The sequence below is a fragment of the Pelophylax lessonae genome (assembly GCF_965119305.1).
Source record: "Pelophylax lessonae genome assembly, chromosome: 5".
Taxonomy (NCBI): domain Eukaryota; kingdom Metazoa; phylum Chordata; class Amphibia; order Anura; family Ranidae; genus Pelophylax; species Pelophylax lessonae.
This window is the reverse complement of record NC_138772.1, coordinates 446230801-446250335: the sequence shown is the minus strand read 5'-3', so window position 1 is coordinate 446250335 and position 19535 is coordinate 446230801. Positions and strand designations below refer to the sequence as shown.

Genomic DNA, 19535 nt, shown 5'->3' with positions numbered 1-19535 from the left:
TGGGTAAGGGTCTCACAGGGGGTAAGGGTACTCTTCTGCCCCAGTCCGCGAAGGGCAAGGCGCCCCACAGTAAGCGGGGTCCCTCCTTCAAGGCTCACCGGGGGCTTTTTCATGCCTTGGGCGCAGGAAAAAGAAAAACCTCCGGCGGAAATAAGGAGGCTTGGTCAGGTAAGCCTAAGGCCGGTCAGTCTGGTGCAGCGGCCAAGTCTTCCTCCACATGAAGGGACGCCCTCATCCGGCTCAGGGTTAGGACGACGTCTGCATTACTTTCAGGAAACCTGGACATCTGATTCAAGACAAATGGTTTCACGAACTGATTCATACAGGGTACAAGATCAAATTTCAATCTCGTCCAGCAGACAGGTTCTTTCCATCGAATCTCCGCCTGTCCCCGGATCAAGGGGGCTGTGCAAGATCTTCTCGCACAGGACGCCATTGTCCCGGTTCCTCAGCTGGACAGGTTTCGAGGCTTCTACTCAAACCTGTTCACGGTGCCTAGTAAGGAGGACAAAGTGCGTCCTATCCTGGACCTCAAATCTCTGAACCACTTTGTACGGGTGCATAAGTTCCAGATGGAATCAGTCCGGTTGGTGGTGGAGTCTTAAATTAAGGGGATTTTCTGGCCTCCATCAATTTAAAGGATGCATACCTGCTCGTCCCTATCTACGAAGGTCCCCAACGGTTTCTCCGCTTTGCAGTTGCGGAGGAACATTTTTAATTTGTGTCAATACCCTTTGGTCTAGCTTCGGCTCCCAGGGACTTCACCAAAGTTTTGGCCCCTGTGCTGGCTCTGCTGCTCAAGAAGGGGATTGTGGTCCTCGGTTATCTGGACGATCTCCTGCTACGGGCAAGCTCGTGTGCCACTCTGTGGGGCGATCTGACAGTCACGGTTCAGACTCTCCAGAAGTTCGGGTGGACCATCAACGTCCAGAAGTTAGCAATGACCCCGTCAGTGCGTCTTAATTATCTGGCCATGGTCTTAGACTTAGACTGATGGTGTCGGCCTTCAAGGCCATCCTGTTTGCTCAGTTTCACACCAGGACTCTGCAGGCAGAAATTCTTGCCAAATGGAGCAAGGACCCTCAGTCCTTGGCCAGCATGGTTTGTTGGTTGAGCTTCTGTTGCCCTGTTGGCTATGTTTTTTCTGGCCTTAAAGGATCTTTGTCGTTTGGTTGCGTTTCTTCCCACCCCTCATGCTTTGGGACATCCCATTTGTGAGAAAACTGTGTAGTGGCTGCGTCTGTCAGAGGACGCAAAAGAAAATTGAATTTTTGTAAGAACTTACCGTAAAATTATTTTCTCTGAGTCCTCTTGACAGATGCAGCCCCTGCCTCTCTATTGGGGTTGGTTGTCTTTTTCCTTCACTGCTTGCTACGAAACGGATTAGTAAGCTGGATGTGTCTGGGGTAATGTCTGAGGGGACAGCCCCTAAGGGTATGTCTAGTGAAAAGTTTTTCTGAATAGTTTCACTGCCTAGTCTACTCCTGTAGGTGGCGCATTACCCATTTGTGAGAAAGCTATGAAGTGGCTACATCTGTCAGAGGAAAATAATTAGTTCCTACAAAGATTCTATTTTTTTTTCCTATTTTTTTTATTTTTATCACTTTTTTTTTTTTTACTTTTATTCCTATTACAAGGAATGTAAACATCCCTTGTAATATTACTAAGCATGACAGGACCTTTTTTAATGTGAGATCTGGGGTCAAAAATACCTCAGATCTCACATCTACACTAAAAAAGTTTTTTTTTTTTTTTTTTTTTTGATCTTGGAAAAAAATGGGCTCTTTAAATCGGTTGCTAGGAAACGACGTATGACATCGCTCTGGTGCTCCAAGGCCATAGAGTTGAGTGATAAGTGACGCGTGATCCCGCCACCCATAAGGGTGGTGATCCCACGGCGAATCCGCCGCTGGGATCACCCTTATGTTAACCGCCCGCAGTTTAAAAAAATACAGAGGTTATGGCAGCTATCTGCTGCTCTAACCCAGCTATTTAACATCAAAGTACCAACTTAAAACTGCGGCGGGCGGTCCGGAAGTGGTTAATAGTTATAAACCATCAGGATGACTCGTCATTCCAATATGTTCAAAGCCTAAAAGGTTCATTGTGAATACTTTTTTTTAAATGTTTTCTTCTTCCCTGTGCTTTTTTTATATTCCATAAAAACCATTAACCCCTTCACGCCAACCGTATGTAAATATGTGGCCCCACTGGACTGGGCTTTTTTTCTGTGGGGCCGCATATTTACGGATCTTCCTTTGCGCAGGGAGAGACCTGGGACACATTCTAATGATTGGGACCCGGATAGTCCATTTCTGGGTCACCTGATTGCTGTGATAGCCTCAGATTGGCTGTCACAGTAATCAGTCATTGTGAAGCCTGCCCCTGTGTTTTCTGTCTCTTGAATGGATGAGACCTTTTTGTCCTTGCAGAGACCCGAAATAAAAAAAAAAGTGTAAAGAAATACCTAGATCAAGGTTTGCTCTAGATCAGCTCCAGGGTTAGTGTTTGGGTCAGGGTTAGTATTTTTTGAACAGGATTTTTTTTTTCATTAGAATCTGTGTCAGTGTCCTGTGTGTTTTCGGCAGGATAAAAAAAAAGCAAAATGCGCACATTGTTTCTGGGCTGTATTGCTATTGCAAATAATATACACAAGTTTGGTATCGCTGTGATCGTCAGGAGCAGAAGAATTTATTTTAGGTTGTTCTTCGGTGGGTTATGTCAGTAATAAGAAATATACAGTTACATTTTAAAGAAAAACATTTTTTTTTTACTATCGTGGGCCAGGTTTTTTAGATAAAAAAAAAAGAAAAAATAAAAAAAAAATCAGGCGCTATCATTACCATTTACCACCAAGTAAAAGCCCAGTTTGTCCTGAAAGAATCAAGGTAATAGTCCACCTGAATGCACAAAGTAGTTGTGATATGTACAGGTTTAATAACACATGTCAAAGTTGCAAAACTGGCCTTGGGCATTAAAATTTTTTTACCCTTAGGTGCAAAGGGGTTAAAAAAATGAGATTCTTCAACATTAACTTCTGGCAAGAGGTTTTCTAGAGTCCACTGTAGTACAGTTCCTCCCACTGAGCTTCTGAGAGGGAACATGCCCTTTTTTACATGACTTGGTTAGTCAGTGTGTGGGTATAGCGGGCCAGGGAAGAGGGCCGTTCTTGAACTAGTAGCTGATAATTAAGAAGGTAAGAATACCAATACATTTATAAGATGCCAATATGCCCCGATTGTTTTACATAATGAATTTCAATTAAATTTATTTTATTTCCATTGTTATTTCCATTGAGGTTTTTTCTAGCTTGGCTGCCGTGGCTTATTTTTGCATTAGAAGCACTTAATACCTCTTAGAAAAGCAAAGGGAGGGATTTGTTCAAGGTTGGAAAGCGCTCGCTTTTATCAGGATCTGAGCTAGAGTCATGCACCGATCACTCAGTCTAATTAGATTAGGCTCTCCTAATGCTGAGTCTCTGCTTCTCCGCTGGATGATAGGTTATTTTTCTAAATATATGACTCTCTATCCTCCACTTCAGCATCTCTGCTCGGAATGACGCTAGTGTACGGTTTCTAGGAATTTAAGCATCCATCTCTATCTAGGAACAAAAACCTCTAAATCGCAGTCTAACTAATGTATATCACTTTCAGTCACTGAAGGCACGTCAACCATTTTTTTTTTTTTTTTCCCTCATCCACAGTTCACAGTGGGAAAGGATACAGCAGGAGGACAGAGAAGCATCACAACTCAAAGGTATCTATCTATCCTTCAATCTAAGCACTAAGTACACAGCTGAAAACTTGTAGATTATTCAACCTGTCAAAATAAAAGTAATTCCCAGCTATTGTTCGCACACCGTGATTGCTGTAATGGTGACACTATTATGCATTGTTGCAGCTCTGCGGCTTCCTGTGTCACCTCACTACCACTGCCCAGCTTATTGAGAAATGAAAGCATCGTATCACACTGCTTATGTCCTCTTTACTCCTCTCCTCTTCTAAGCTACTCTTTAATATCCACCATTTTGCATCTCAGTGCTAGAAAACATCTTAGGTTGAGAACACCCTGCAATACAGCCAGACTAGCTCAGACTGCATTGTTTCCTGCCTTGTATATGGGCAGGGGGATTATTTACTACAGCAGGAGAAGGGAGAATCCAATGCAGGGACGGGGTAGCAGAGCTAAGCTCGAAGATGGGTAGATTGGAGTCTTTTAGAGATGAAAGAAGCAGCAGATAAATCAGCTCACCTAATACTGTAATATCCATATTGGGTGAATTGATACACTGCCTTGTAATAACTTTTTACTTTGACTGCACCTTCAAAAAAATCTGTACAATTAATGAAAATTAATGCTTGTGATCCATTCTCTTAGGACTGTCTGCCCATGCTCATGTGGAACTGCCTTATTACTCCAAATTTTTACTAATTGCTGGATATTTAGCCTCGTATAACCCTGCCAGGACTGACAAAAGGTTTTTCCTCAAGGTATGTTGTTGGATTACCTTTTTATATAAACAGGTAATTACTAGTGCTTATAGGAGTGTAAAAGAGTGTGAACTGGTAGATCCCATTTTTGTAGCACTTAAGCAAGCCATAGACGGTTCAAATCTTGGTCAGTTCAGCAGGGACTGGCTGAGATTCAAACCATGTATGGGCAAGTTAAATGTACCCAAGTTGATCTACTTTGGTACAGCCAGCCTGTAAGGATCTACATGCTATTATTGCTATAGAACACAATTGCTCCACGAGAGGTATTCCCAGGAAAGAAAATCGCTCAATTCCCCCATCAACACAATCAGTGTTGATAGGGAAAGTCGAGCTCCGTCTATGGCTGGCCTTATTCAGTATGCACACATCTAGAAAAACAAAGCAGTGAGATTCTAATAACATGAGATCTGTTACAGTGCACGCACTCCCAGTCATTATAGGGATCCTTCTAATGTCTGCAGTGATCTTTTGTTTACAGTTAATTGTTCTCTAGAAACCAGATTGTCCTTTGAGAATTTGTTTTTTCCGTCATACATACTTTTCAGTGATATTCCTCCAAATATCTAGCCATACTAATGCACACTTGAGACAGCTAGTCAAGGCCTTGCAGAGGATTACTGCCAAGACATATGTACAGTGAAAACATTTTATCAAATAAGGAAATCTGTAGAAGCATAAAAAAAACAATTTGAACTAACCTTTGGGGAAATGTTTATCAAATAAAAGCTTTAATAGCTGAAAACCTAAAGCAGCCTATACTTTATTTGATTTTCTTTCCCTCCACCATGGGTGGAAGGAAAGAAAAATGCTAGATGGGGGAATGTCTCATGCAGCGCTATGGTGTTCTGCCACCAGGAGGGTGCGTGGAGCCTTCCTGGCCATCAGAACACAGTGTTTACTGTTAGCGCCTATAGCTGCCAGCCGTAATCTCATTAAAAAAAAAAATCGGACAGGCTGGTTATACCCAAGTCGATCGATGGATCGACTTGGGTACAATTAGCCTGCCCATAGATGGATCGAATCTTAGCTAGTTCCTCCTGAACCGGCTGAACTTTGATCCATGTATTGCTGGCTTTTGATGTATCTTCAGCACCGCCCAAAGCTCCCACAAAGCACCTGAATTTATGGCTACTTTGCATAGTCATAGGCTCCCGTCCAGTGACAAACGTGCAAAATGTGAAAGGTACCTCCAAAAATAGTTTTAAGGTAAATAATGCAACAGTAATTACAAACTTGCGCTAAAAAAATAACGCACTGGGGTTGATGTACTATAAGGGCAAATAGACTGTACTTTGCAAGTGCAGTTATAGTCTTTTTTTCCCAAAGCTTAGTGAATGTGGTGAAGCTTCACTTGTAAAGAATATCCAGTTGCGTGCAAGGGAAAATAAAAAAAACATAATTTTTGCTTGCATGTGATTGATTGAATGATGGAAATCAGCAGAGCTTCACCACATTCATTAAGCTCTGGGGAAAATGAGTGCAACTGCACTTGCAAAGCGCACCGTCTATTTGCCTGTTAACCCATCTGTTATTTTAATGAACACCTCACGTGTCCTAATAGCATTGGCTGTCTGTGAAAGGGGATCGATATAACATTTAAACAATGCTTAAATCCAATTAGAAGCACTTTCTGCAAAGGGTAAAATTGAATGCCTGCTGTAGCCAATGATATTTAGCAGATTTAATACATTCACACAATATTTTCTTTTAAACTCCTGTGAGAATAGAAAGGCAGGAGCTGCCTGGTTCATACCTATTCGTTTTTAGTGCTTTTTTAGAAATGTACTTCAGTCCATTTAACATGGATCCCTGTGGGACACATTAAGATCTATGCACTTTGCAGACATTTTTGGACAGCGACCGGGACTTTTTTAAACGCAAAACTGTGCTTTTTGATTCAATAGCCTTCAGTGGAAAAGCATGCAGCTGCATGTAGTTTGTTTTTCGCAGCTATTTGCGTTTCGCATTTCTTAATCCACCAAACAACAAATTGGCCAAAAAAAAGCATAAAAAAGTGTGTGCAGAAACGGATCAAAAGCAAACTGCATTGATGTGAACCTGGCCTTACTGTTTTTTTTTTTTTTTATGTATATGGACATCTTCATGACTTCCCTAGTTGGTAACTACGTGGCCTGGAACAAGCGTGTTGAGTTTACACTTTTCACACTTTACGGTTTCATGTCAGCAACTCTTTTGGTAGTAAAACCAAGAGAAGGCTGACATCCTTGAATGTGTTTTTTCCCGGAGGCTCCTTTATAACAGCCAGTTCCTCTGATACCAAATGGCAAAAATTAACTTTTTTTTTTTCTTTATTTGAAGCATCATGGAAAAATTAAGAAAACGGACTTCCTGAAAAAACATGAAAAGGTAATGACTTCATATAAACCATTTAATTCTTATGGAACATTTAATAATCACCATTTGTAATCCATTCAGACATAATAAAATGTATTCTAAAGCTATACTGTCAATGCTGTCCACTTCCTTGCTTCCTGCTCCTAGGTGATATGTAAAATATTGGAGAAAATTTGGTAGCATGAGCAGGGCCGGCACCAGCATAAGGCAGTCAAGCCGGCGCTTGAGGGCGCCAGGAGAGGGGGGGGCGCTAGAGCCAGGGCTTCTCCCCCCTGCTCCGTTTACCTCCCTCAGCACAGCAGCGCGCAGTGACAGGCAGCACATTCTCGGTACTGTGAACTTCAAAGCTGCCTCCACCCATTTCCATCTGCTCCCCCATCCCCTCCTCCTCTCCCTGGCTGTATGTTTCTCTCCCTCCAGCTATCGCTACAATCTCCTGCCACCATTCCCCATAGCCCCCCCCAACAAAGTCCATTACATATACAAATCCCGCTGAACTGGAGGTAATTAAGATGAGAGGGAGCCTGGGAGACCAGGGGGAGGAGCCATATGAGACCAAGGGGCGGGGCCATCAGGCACAGGAGATGGAATAGCATAGATGACGATCCTTTGTGGAAAGTAGGGCATGGATTAGATAACTGTGTGTATTTTTAGTGTACAGCCCACTGCGTGTACATGGGGACCCTTCTCTTAGAGAAGCTGCATGGAGTCAGAGCAAAGGCGATGGGGACAGAACAGAAGACACATGAAGGGGGGGGGGGGGGTATACGCCATTTTGCTCAGCAGGAGATCTGTGAGCTGATCCCCGCTGAGCAGAGTGGATCAGAGCCCTGACCTTGCTGTCTGTGTATACCCAACTGCAATTTGATCCAATCCATCATTCCATTTGTTATTATTGGACCGGATTGGATTACACCTGCTGCTTCATAGAAGAGAATGGAGGGTCCAATTGGGTCTGCCTGAAAAAGAGACAGACAGATCCAACTGGACTGCTCATATAAAAGTGTCTAAAGTGCAATTTGATAGATATTGAGAATAATTAAAATATGTACATTCCAAAGTGCTAGTGCAGTAAATACATACATTTCATACAAAATAAAATAAAATTGTATTGTGATAAACTGTTTGTACCAATTTCAGTGTACCATCATCAAGACAGAGCACATACCATCTGCTTACCAAAAAAGGTGTCGTCCTCCTTAAAATTGAGGTCATGTGTGCTGTCATCTGCTGGATATTTGCAGCCACTTCACTCAGAAAAGTGACAATGCAGGTATAATAGCTTTTTCCCGAAATCGGTCTTTCCACACTCCATCCAGTCCAGTACCAACCACAAGAAACCCTGTATGTGCAAAAAAAAAAAAAATCACGATCTAGTGCATTACCAAGCCAATTATATTTGTCTCTTTAGCCTAGTAAAGTTTGCTGTTAGTACAGTACTTAAATAAAGCAGCACAGTTTCTCCTGCTAATACACTATAGAGTGATTTATTTCTTTGCATATAAAGAGTTTCCTGTGGTTGGTATTTGACTGGATGGAGTGGCAAAAGGCCACTTTTGGGAGAAAGCTATTATACCTGCATTGTCTCTTTTTCGAGTGAAGTGGCTGCAAATATCTGGCAGATAACAAGCACACATGAGCTCATATGTTTATCAAGTCATATTTTTTGGTAAGCAGATGGTATGGGATTTGTCTTGGTGGTGATACACTGAAGTCGGTGCAAACAGCTTGCAGTGGATCTGCCCGAGTTTATCACATCACAATTTTATTGGACTTTTTGTATGAAATGCATATCATTTTTTGCACTAGCACTTTGGAATGTACAGTATCTCACAAAAGTGAGTACACCCCTCACGTTTTTGTAAATATTTTATTATATCTTTTCATGTGACAACACTTAAGAAATTACACTTTGCTACAATGTAAAGTAGTGAGTGTACAGCTTGAATAACAGTGTAAATTTGCTGTCCCCTCAAAATAACTCAACACACAGCCATTAATGTCTAAACCGCTGGCAACAAAAGTGAGTACACCCGTAAGTGAAAATGTCCAAATTGGGCCCAATTAGCCATTTTCCCTCCCTGGTGTCATGTGACTTGTTAGTATTAATAGGTCTCGAGTGTGAATGGGAGCAGATGTGTTAAATTTTGTGTTATCGCTCTCACTCTCTCATACTGGTCACTGGAAGTTCAACATGGCACCTCATGGCAAAGAACTCTCTGAGGATCTGAAAAAAAAAGAATTGCTCTACATAAAGGTGGCCTCTGCTATAAGAAGATTGCCAAGACCCTGAAACTGAGCTGCAGCACAGTGGCCGAGACCATAAAGCGGTTTAACAGAACAGGTTCCACTCAGAACAGGCCTCGCTATGGTCGCCCAAAGAAGTTGAGTGCACATGCTCAGCGTCCTATCCAGAGGTTGTCTTTGGGAAATAGACATATGAGTGCTGCCAGCATTGCTGCAGAGGTTGAAGGGGTGGGGGGTCAGCCTGTCAGTGCTCAGACCATACGCCGCACATTGCATCAAATTGGTCTGCATGGCTGTCGTCCCAGAAAGAAACCTCATCTAAAGATGATGCACAAGCAAGCCCACAAACAGTTTGCTGGAGACAAGCAGACTAAGGACATGGATTACTAGAACCATGCCCTGTGGTCTGATGAGACCAAGATAAACCTATTTGGTTCAGATGGTGTCAGGTGTGTGTGGCAGCAACCAGGTGAGGAGTAAAAAGACAAGTGTGTCTTGCCTACAGTCAAGCATGGTGGTGTGGGAGTGTTATGGTCTGGGGCTGCATGAGTGCTTTTGGCACTGGGGAGTTGCATGGAGGAGTGGAAGAGGACTCCAGTGGCAATCTCTAAAGTTCTGGTGAACTCCATGCCCAAAAGGATTAAGGCAATGCTGGAAAATAATGGTGGCCACACAAAATATTGACACGTTGGGCCCAATGTCAACATTTTCACTTAGGGGTGTATTCACTTTTGTTACCAGCGGTTTAGACATTAATGGCTGTGTGTTGAGTTATTTTGAGGGGATGACAAATTTTTTACTGTTATACAAGCTGTACACTCACTACTTTACATCGTAGCAAAGTGTCATTTCTTCAGTGTTGTTACATGAAAAGATATAATAAAATATTTACAAAAATGTGAGGGGTGTACTCCCTTTCGTGAGATACTGTGTGTGTGTGTGTGTGTGTGTGTGTGTGTGTGTGTGTGTATATATATGTATGTGTGTGTATATATGTATATATATATATATATAATATAATATATATTCTCGATCACATTGCACTTTATTGTGGTTCACACATATATGATGGATGTTCTTTCTTTGTACATAAGGGTTTGCTTATGTAAGATATTTTGTATTGCTGCTATTTAGCACATTTGAAAGCACTTTGATAGCATTGATAACTAGAAATCGTAAAATTTCCAGGGAAATTGTGTGAAGTAAATGTGGGGTGTGTGGGGGAGTGGCAGCAGTTAAGAAATTTTGGCAGTTGGAAACAAACTATAAATCCTACAGCAAAGAGCTTTATATTGTGAGAATCACAAGACCCAGACCTACATTTTGATGCATAGAATGTCTCTGAAATATTAAAAATGAAGGCACAGTCGCAGTTTAAAAATTTCCCTTAGAGGTGGCTAGAGCGGAGTTTCAATGACTGTCAATGGGCAGTGTGAGTTGCAAACAAATGTTCATATTGTGAAAATATCAGGACTATGGCTTAGCCATGGACATTTTTAGTGGCAGCAGGGATAGCTGAACGTTTTGATATAAGATTTGTGTAGATAAAAATGAGGGAATGGTGGCAGTTTAGAAATCATGTCCTGATTTTTTCAGCTCCCACTCTAGTTTTGAACATTCCACCATTCATTCCTATGGGATCAATTTTGCCACAAAAATGCAGATATTTCGTGAACCATTCGGCGAAACGTTTCACAAAGTAATAGCACACCAATCGGGGACCAGTCCGCACGTTTCGGTATATTAGTGTAAAAACTGTAGGAGGAGTTAGGGTGGTAAATTTGGCTATAATAAGAATATATATGTGAGATAACAGTAAGTGGTCTTGGCATGCAAGAACACTTAAGTGCAAGAACACTTAATAATGTAAAGGAACAGCGCACCAGCGGCCGTTCCTTCAGAGCGCATGTGCCAGTGACGTTACTGGCTGCATGTAAGGTAAATATCTCCTAAACGGTACATTTAGGAGCCTTAATATAGGCTTACCTATAGTTAAAAGTGTCAGAAGAGGGTTTACTTCCTCTTTAAACTGTGGTGTTCTATGATATGCCAATAGAGGAACCAACCCAGGATCAGCCACTAGCCCCACCCATCTATCCCCTCGCCCCATTCTGCATTGCCTTTTTTCATTTTCATTCCCCTCCTAAACTGACCTGCCTTCCATTTCTTCCCTCCCAAACTCCCCCCTACTCCCTTTGCTAGCTTTTGCTCATATAGAACAAAATCTACATTGTGTGCTGGTCAAGTAGAACCTTTTTTGGTAATTTAAATCATAGCTATTTCAATAGGGTTTTCTACAATCTGTTAATTTTGTTCAAGAATCTTTTCTGTTAGCCTTGTTCGACTACATGTCGTCACCTCTTGTATCACCATTTTCGAGCACTAGGAGCATGAGCCATGTAAACAATTCCCAATTTTTTTTATTTTCCTGTAACAAGTGATGAATTGAGATTCTTGTTTTGCACATGTTGCAAACACGTTTAATTGTACAGCCGTGTACAAGGGTTTTTTTTTTTTTTAACAAACATGTCATACTTACCTGATCTGTGCAGTGGTATCGCACACAGCAGCCCTGATCTTACTCTTCTTGGGTCCCCCACTGGCGCTCCTGGCCTGTTCCTCCTGCCAAGTGCCCCCAGAGCGAACAGCTTGCTGTGGGATCACCCAAGCAGACTCGCTCCTTAACTGCTGCTGTGTGTCAATTTACACACACAGCCGTGGCTCACCAGCAGTGATCGACAGCAGCAGGAACCAATGGCTCCCTCTGCTGTCTCAGCCAATGAGGAGGTTGAGTTCTCAGGAGAACCGAGGCTCTCCTGCACATTGCAGTGGGACTCAGGTAAGTATTAGGGAGGCCTAGGAGGCTGCAGCACAGTTTTTTACCTTTATTGATAGAATGAAGGTAAAATTCCTTTAACATTTAGAAGCACATTAAAAAGGAACTAAACTGTATCTGACCACAAAGTGAAAACACTATTTCTCCTATGTCCTCTGACAGACGCAGCTCTGGAAGTTTCTTCACTAATGGGTTATGCGCGCCCTCTTCAGGAGTAGCTAGGCAGTGAAAGCTTTCACTAGGCACGCCTTTAGGGGCCGTCCTATCCACATGACACCAGACACACCTGCTCATAAAATCAGTTTCTTGCTGCCTAGCTTAGGAGTAGGACCTTGGTTCCCTGCTGGGACTTCGGTCTCCGTTTTTATTTCTTTTGAGCCATTTTTGTTTATTTTTCTTTACTCACTATCACTGGTTGTAACATTTGTTGGTTCCTCAAGCCAACGGAGAAAATGGGACTTTTAAGGCGGTGATAAATGAGTAAAAAGTATAATGCGATTTTTATAAAAAAAATATTAGTTTATTTAGTGGTAACATAGATCATAAACTGTGCTTCATTTGGGCAAGTGGCCCAAGGGTGAGTGGTGAGAGAATAGGAGTGACATATGTGAGATTGGTGACTTTTTAGAATGCTCTGTTATCTATGCGATTTCTGGATTCTACAGAGGACATCCCAGTCCTACGCGTTTCGGCTCTTGCCTTTTTTCACGGATTTCACCATATCTGAGTATATTAAATCATTGTTAGATGTATGTATTTCTGTTGACATAGTTAGTGGTTTAGTGTATTTATACAGAGATCACTTACAATTGTATTTTCTCTTACGTCCCCTGACAGTTGCTGCCTCTAAGTCATCACTGTTGGGTATTGACTTCTGCTCCGCAGGAGTAGCTAGGCATAAAGACTTAGTGCAGATGTACTAAAATCAGGATTTATAGGGTACCTTCATAACACTCTTCTCCTATGCAGCAGCAAAATCCCTAAAAGTTGGAGGACACCAGATAAGAGTAATTTCAGTAAAGTTGTGTAAGGGGTTATAAATAGTCCATTCGCTGTGATTGATAAGTAAATTCTTACTTGGGGGGGGGGGGGACTTCCATATAAATCTCCTCTTATGCTGACGGTTTGAGGAATCAATTCCTCAATCCGTTTTATGCAGTAATACTTGCCAATCTGAATGAATACAAGATGTATACAGTTCTTAATTATTCCATTTCCCATAGGTTTGGTTGCTAGTGGTTGCTTTTTTGCCTGGACCGTTTAAAGGGATCCTGGTTCAATATCTGTGGTTGTTTAGGCCAATCTAGATTGAACACATTTGTGGGGTAAGTCTTAGGATTGCTAAGATTGCAATTTGTGATCCCCTTCTAAAAGTAGAGAAAGTACCTGGTGGCTAGTGGGTCCAGACATGCAATGTTTCCTCTTGGTAGTGGGTCCTCCTGGAGGTGCTTCTCCTCCTCTGCTCAGAGAAGAATGGCACTCTCCAGGGTTTCCTGGCGTCTTTTATTAGGGCCGCGCATGCGCAGTACAGCGCATCGCGGTCCTATACATCAGGGCGGAAGGGCTTCAATTGTGGCAGCCGCGCATGCGCGACCCGGGCTTACCGTTCTGGGCGCTGCATCGGGGGAGACAGGTGTACTGCATGAAGGACCATGTCACTGATTTTAGGCTGCATTACATTATCGTACCAAATATTGGTATATATTGTAAGTATCACAATATATTCATGTTACAAAATAATGAAGTATAAGATAAACATCATATGTTATAGCATATAAATATATATGTTAGGGATGCACCGAAATTTCGGCCACCAAAATTTTCGGCCGAAAATGGGCCTATCCCATTTCGGCCGAAAATGGGTTAAAAATGCCGTAATTAATGGCCGCCGTGAGGAAGGAGGAGGGCGCAGCGCAGGTTTGAAAAGTCCCGCCACTGGCCGGCCGCCTGCCTCTCAATGATGTCCCTACGACTACGATGTGTATGAATGAACTGACACACCGGGCAGGAGGGCGGGCGAGTGGCCGCTAATAGCTATAACTATGTGAGCTATTCACTTCCCTGTCAGGCGGGTATCTCCTCTGACAGGGAAGTGAAGCGCTCACATAGTTATGGCTATTAGCGGCCGCTCGCCCGCCCTCCCGCCCGGTGTGTTAGTTCATTCATGCACAGATTGTAGTAGTAGTGACATCACAGGGAGGCAGGCCGCCGGCCAGAGGCGCGTCTTTTGAAACTGGAAGGACTGGAAGCTCACCGGGGGCTTTTTCGTGCCTCGGGGGCGCAGGAAAAAGGCAAACCGTTCAGAGTCTCCGGAGGAAACAAGAAGTCTTGGTCGGGTAAGCCCAGGGCCGGTCAGTCCGGTTCGACGGATAAGTCCAACTCTACATGAAGGGACGCCCTCACCCGGTTCAGGGGTGGGGGTCGTCTGCGTCATTTTCGAGAACCCTGGGCGTCTCTGATCCCAGACAAATGGGTTCACTAATTGATTTGTACAGGGTACAAGATCGAATTTCGATCTCGCCCAGCAGACAGGTTCTTCCCATCAAATCTCCATCTGTCTCCGGATCGTTTGGCCGAGCTCAGGGAGGCAGTGCAGGATCTCCTTACACAGGGCGTTATTGTCCCGATTCCTCAGCCGGACAGGTTTCGGGGTTTTTACTCTAACCTGTTCACGGTGCTCAGGAAGGAGGGCAAAGTGCGTACAATTCTGGACCTCAAATTGCTGAACCACTTTGTGCGGGTACAGAAGTTTTGGTTGGAATCCATTCCGTTGGTGGTGGAGTCTTTACAACAAGGAGACTTTCTGGCCTCCATCCATTTTAAAAGATGCATATCTGCACATCCTTATTTACAAAGGCCACCAACGGTATCTCCGTTTCACGGTGGCAGAGGAGCACTATCAATTTGTGGCATTACTGTTTGGTCTAGCCTCCGCTCCCAGGGTCTTCACCAAGGTTTTGGCCCCAGTGTTGGCTTTGCTCTTCAAGGGGATTGCGGTCCTCAGTTATCTGGACGATCTCCTATTAAGGGTAAGCTCTTGTGTCACTCTTTCTGAAATCTGCGCTGACTCCGTCTGTACGACTGAGCTATCTGGGCATGATCTCAAGCGAGGGTCTTTCTCCCGGAGGAAAAGCTCCGGACCTTGCAGGGCGAGATCAGGATCCTGAAGGACAACGATCTCTCCTCTCTGCGGACCTGTATGAGGGCTCTGGGGCTGATGTTGTCGGCCTCCGATGCCCAATTTCATACGAGACCTCTGCAAGCAGATTATTGCCAAGTGGAACAAGGATCCGCAGTCTTTGGACAGGATGATTTATCTGAGCCGTCTCACTCGGTCAGAGCTCTCGTGGTGGCTTCTATCCCTCTGAGCCAGGGCAGGTACTTTCTGTCGCTGTTGTGGACGGTGATCACCACGGATGCCAGCCTGACGTGCTGGGGTGGAGTACTGGACACACTTTGCGTCCAAAGAACGTGGTCGACGGTGGAGTCTTCTCTACCGATCAATGTCCTGATACTCCAAACGATCAAGCTCTGTCTGCTCCATTGGGCGCCTATGGTTACAGGTTCTCCCGGTTCGAGTTCAAACCGACAATGCCACGGCTGTGGCTTACATCAATCACCAAGGGGGCACCAAGAGTCCTCGGGCATCCAAGGAAGTGGCTGAGATTCTGACCTGGGCCGAGGCGCACGTTCCAGCTCTTTACGCAGTTCACATCTCACGGGTGGAGAACTGGTAGGCGGATTACCTGAGTCGTCAGACTCTGGATCAGGGGGAATGGTCCCTGCATCCAGAGGTCTTTCACCTCCTGTGTGCCCGATGGGGAACTCCGGAGGTGGATCAGTTTGCATCTCGTCTAAACAGAAAAGTAGAGTGGTTTGTGGCCAGGGCTTGAGATCCTCTGGCCAGCGCCGTGGACGCACTGGTGGTGCCTTGGAGCCGTTATCGGCTGATCTATGCCTTTCCTCCGCTACAACTATTGTCTCGCTTCCTCCACAGGTTGGCGGTGGAGATGGTACAGGTGATCTTGGTAGCGCCAGACTGGCCTCGCTGGTCTTGGTACGTAGACGTGGTGAGGTTGGCCGTCGGGCCTCCATGGCGGCTGCCTCTGAGAGAAGATCTGCTGTCTCAAGGACCGATCTTCCATCCTGCTTTACAGTAGCTGGCTTTAACGGCTTGGCGGTTGAAGGCCAGGTGTTGAGAGACAGAGGTCTCTCTGATGCTGTGATTCCTACCTTGTTGAGAGCTAGGAAGGCTACTTCCAGGAAAATTTATCATCGTACTTGGAAGATGTATATTGCCTGGTGTGAGTCGCAAGGGTTGCATCCTCATTCCTTTTCGGTGGCGAGGGTCTTGGCTTTCTTGCAGAAAGGAGTGGAGCAACGTTTGGCTCTAGGCACGATTAAAGGTCAGGTGTTGGCCTTAGCCATTTATTTCCAACGTCCCTTGGTGACTAACTGTTTTGCTATCTAGCAAGGTTACTTTGCTGTATAAACAAGGAAGCTCAGACCTCTGCAGTGTATAAATGTGCTTTTACTATACAAAAGCAATCTGTACATACAAAACTATTACAATATTAGGAACATAATACAAGACTGGCAGATATAACAATGCCTAACAAATGAACAGCCTACAGTCTGTAAACAGCAGAAATACGCTTAAAATGACCACGTCTTAAACAAAGCGACATAGTTGAAATTCAACAGCTTCCAATGGATCTCTGGAGAAAGCAAGGCATTGAGAAATCCTGGCTGCATCAGACCCAAAGAGGCCTTTTCTCATGCTAATTACTCTTTTCTCTTACGTCCTCCGACAGTCGCCGCCCACTCACAAGTCTTCACCAATGGGTATTGACCTTTGCTCCGTAGGAGTAGCTAGGCAACAAGAATTGTTAATACAAAAGCTTTTAGCATAGACACACCCCTAGGGGCTGTCCCCTCAGTCAATACCTCCCTGCACCAGCATTCCCAACTCAGTTTGATCTTGCCTAGCTTAGGAGTAGCTGGCTATCCTGTGCTGGGGCTCAGTCTCAGCCTTCTACCCTTTCTTTGATTTTATTTCAAGTATTTTTCTCTTTTCCTTGCTAGCTGTTATTTTGTCAGCCTTAGTTTAGGGATCTTCTGATGAAGAATCATCATGCGGAGCTGGGTCTCGGACTGGTCGCCCTGGATCCCAGGGCTGAGAGCCAGATGGATCCCCAGCCTGCCATCGAGCGTTCAGCTTAGGTTTTACCCTGGCACATTGAACGACCCATCCCTGTTCGCTGCAGGGATGCTGCCTGTGAGGTGCCTACCTCACTGGACGCCATGACTGCGGTCCACAAGCGTCCTGGCTGCGGCACTCCCTGTCTGCCCTGATAGCGGTTTGTCGCTGGAGACGGCTCCCCACGCCATCTGGTACGGTAAGCACCTTCTGTGTGGGGACCTTCTGTATGGGTGTCAGTCTGTGGCTGTGTATTACCCTCCATGTCTGTGTAACTGCGGGCTCCCTGTCAGATCCCTGTGTGGCTGCACTGCCTGTGGGCTGCGAGGGGGGGGCATCCTGCTCTGCTGTTTATTATGCTCTGGGTGCAGTTTGTGTGCAGACGTGTGTGTGCGGCGGTCGCTGTGGCGATCCGCCATTTTATTTGCCTGTATACTGTGACCGGCCCTGTCCCTATGCAGCGCCGTGTTTTGGCGCCATTCGCCGCCATTTTGGCGGGCGGTACTCATCATGCACATGGCGTCGCCATTTTATTGTAGCCTTTTCCCTCGGCCGAGCGGCCATTTTGCTGGAGCCTTCCATAGGCTATATCAGTCAGTCAGCATTGCATCACTTCCTCTTTCTCTGGGAACAGCGATCGGTGGCAGCAGTCTGGTGTGCTCTCTCCAGGTTTTTACCTTCTTGTCCTGTCATTCCTTGCTCAGTATTGTCTATCCCTGCGGGGTCAGTGCATACAGCAGTGTGCGGTGGGCTGCGCTCGCCGTGGTATTAAAGGGCCAGTACCTTTATACTTTTCTGTACTGGGCATGGATTCTCAGGATAGCAAGTTTCCCCCCGCCCTGGTGAGTGACCAGGGGGTTGCTGCACCCCCTGAGGGGGCCGATCTGACCACTGTAGTGGCTTCCTTAGTGTCTCAGGTGCAGATGCTGCTGGCTGAACGATCCGCAAAAAGGGCCAGGTTATCCATTTCCTCTGATTCAGAGGGCGATGTGGCTGCTGTGGCTGGCGTGCCCTTCTCGGGGTCCCGCTCATCTTTGGACCTTGTGGGGTCTGAGGGGGAGCCTGAGGTGGAGGGGGTTGATGTTTCTCCTCCTGGCTCGCCTGAAGAGCTTGCACTCATGAATGAGCTGATTGCTTCCATAAAGGACACCTTGCACCTGGAGGATGAGCCTACTCCTCCTGCTAGGATGTCTTCCTTTGGGACACAGAGGACTCGCAAATCAGCGCAGGTTTTTCCCTGCCCTGCTGAATTTCACCATATGGTTAATGAACAGTGGCGCAATTTAAAGAAGCCCTTTCCTGTGCCAAATAAGTTTTAAATTGCTTTATCCGTTTGCTCCTGCCACCGACGAGCGTTGGTGTGTGGCGCCTCCGGTGGATCACGCAGTAGCCGTTTTGAACAAAGCTACTGCGGTGCCTTCTGGGGATACCCCGGTTTTCCGGGACCCTACGGACAGGAGAATAGAGTCTCTTGCCCGTCATGCCTATATGGTGGCTGGTTCTATGCTGAAGCCTATTTTTGCTTCCATTATGGCGGCACAGGCTGTTGCTGATTGGAGCAAGATGCTCAGGCGCTGATTCCGCTTCACCTACCACGTTGGCTATGGTGGACCAGATCCATCAGGGTGTCATGTACTTGTGCGATGCGGACTTGAATTTAGCTCCCTTGGCTGCGCGCCTGTCCAGCGTGGCGATACTGAATCGTCTGATCTGGCTGAAGAATTGGTCGGTCGACCAATCTTCTCGCAAGACGCTGGCGGATTTTCCCTACGTGGGATCTCGCCTTTTTGGCAAGGCTTTGGATACCCTGATAAAAGGGGTTACGGGGGGCAAGAGTACTCTCCTGCCCCAGTCTTACAAGCATAAGTCTTTCCGTGGAAAACGGAATTCCTCGTCTAGGCCCTCTCAGGGGTCCTTTCGTGCCTTTCGGTCGCAGTCCAAGGGCAAGCCCTTCAAAGGCCAAGGCTCCCAGAAGAAGCGGGGAAGCAGAAGTCCGGCCAGTCCGGTTCAGCTTCCCATACCACTTCCGCCTGAAGGGGCGCCCTCACCCGTTTCTGGGGTGGGGGGGACGTCTGCGCGGTTTCCTACAACCTTGGCTGGCCCGCATTCGGGACAGATGAGTTCAGGAAATCGTTCGATCTGGTTACAAGATCGAATTTCTCGGCCGGCGGGCAGATTTTTTCCCTCAAATCTTCAGCTGTCTCCGGAGTGCTTGCAGGATTTGCACCTAGTGGTGCTGGACCTGCGGGCCCAGGGGGTGGTGGTCCCGGTGCCTCATCGGGACAGATTTCGGGGGTTTTACTCCAATCTGTTCACTGTGCCCAGAAAGGAGGGCAAAGTGCGTCCGATTCTGGACTTGAAAGCTCTGAACCGCTTTGTGCGGGTTCGCAAGTTTCGCATGGAA

At 45.5% G+C, this 19535-nt stretch overlaps 1 protein-coding gene across 1 annotated transcript in view; it reads left to right on the top strand.

Moving 5' to 3' along the window:
* Positions 1-19535, top strand: part of ORC5 (origin recognition complex subunit 5) — a 116824-nt gene that overhangs the window by 75708 nt on the left and 21581 nt on the right. Inside the window, exons 9-11 of the mRNA XM_082259410.1 lie at positions 3704-3756; positions 4378-4490; positions 6813-6860. Coding sequence (XP_082115536.1) covers positions 3704-3756; positions 4378-4490; positions 6813-6860 — 214 coding nt within the window. The remainder of the gene's footprint in view (positions 1-3703; positions 3757-4377; positions 4491-6812; positions 6861-19535) is intronic.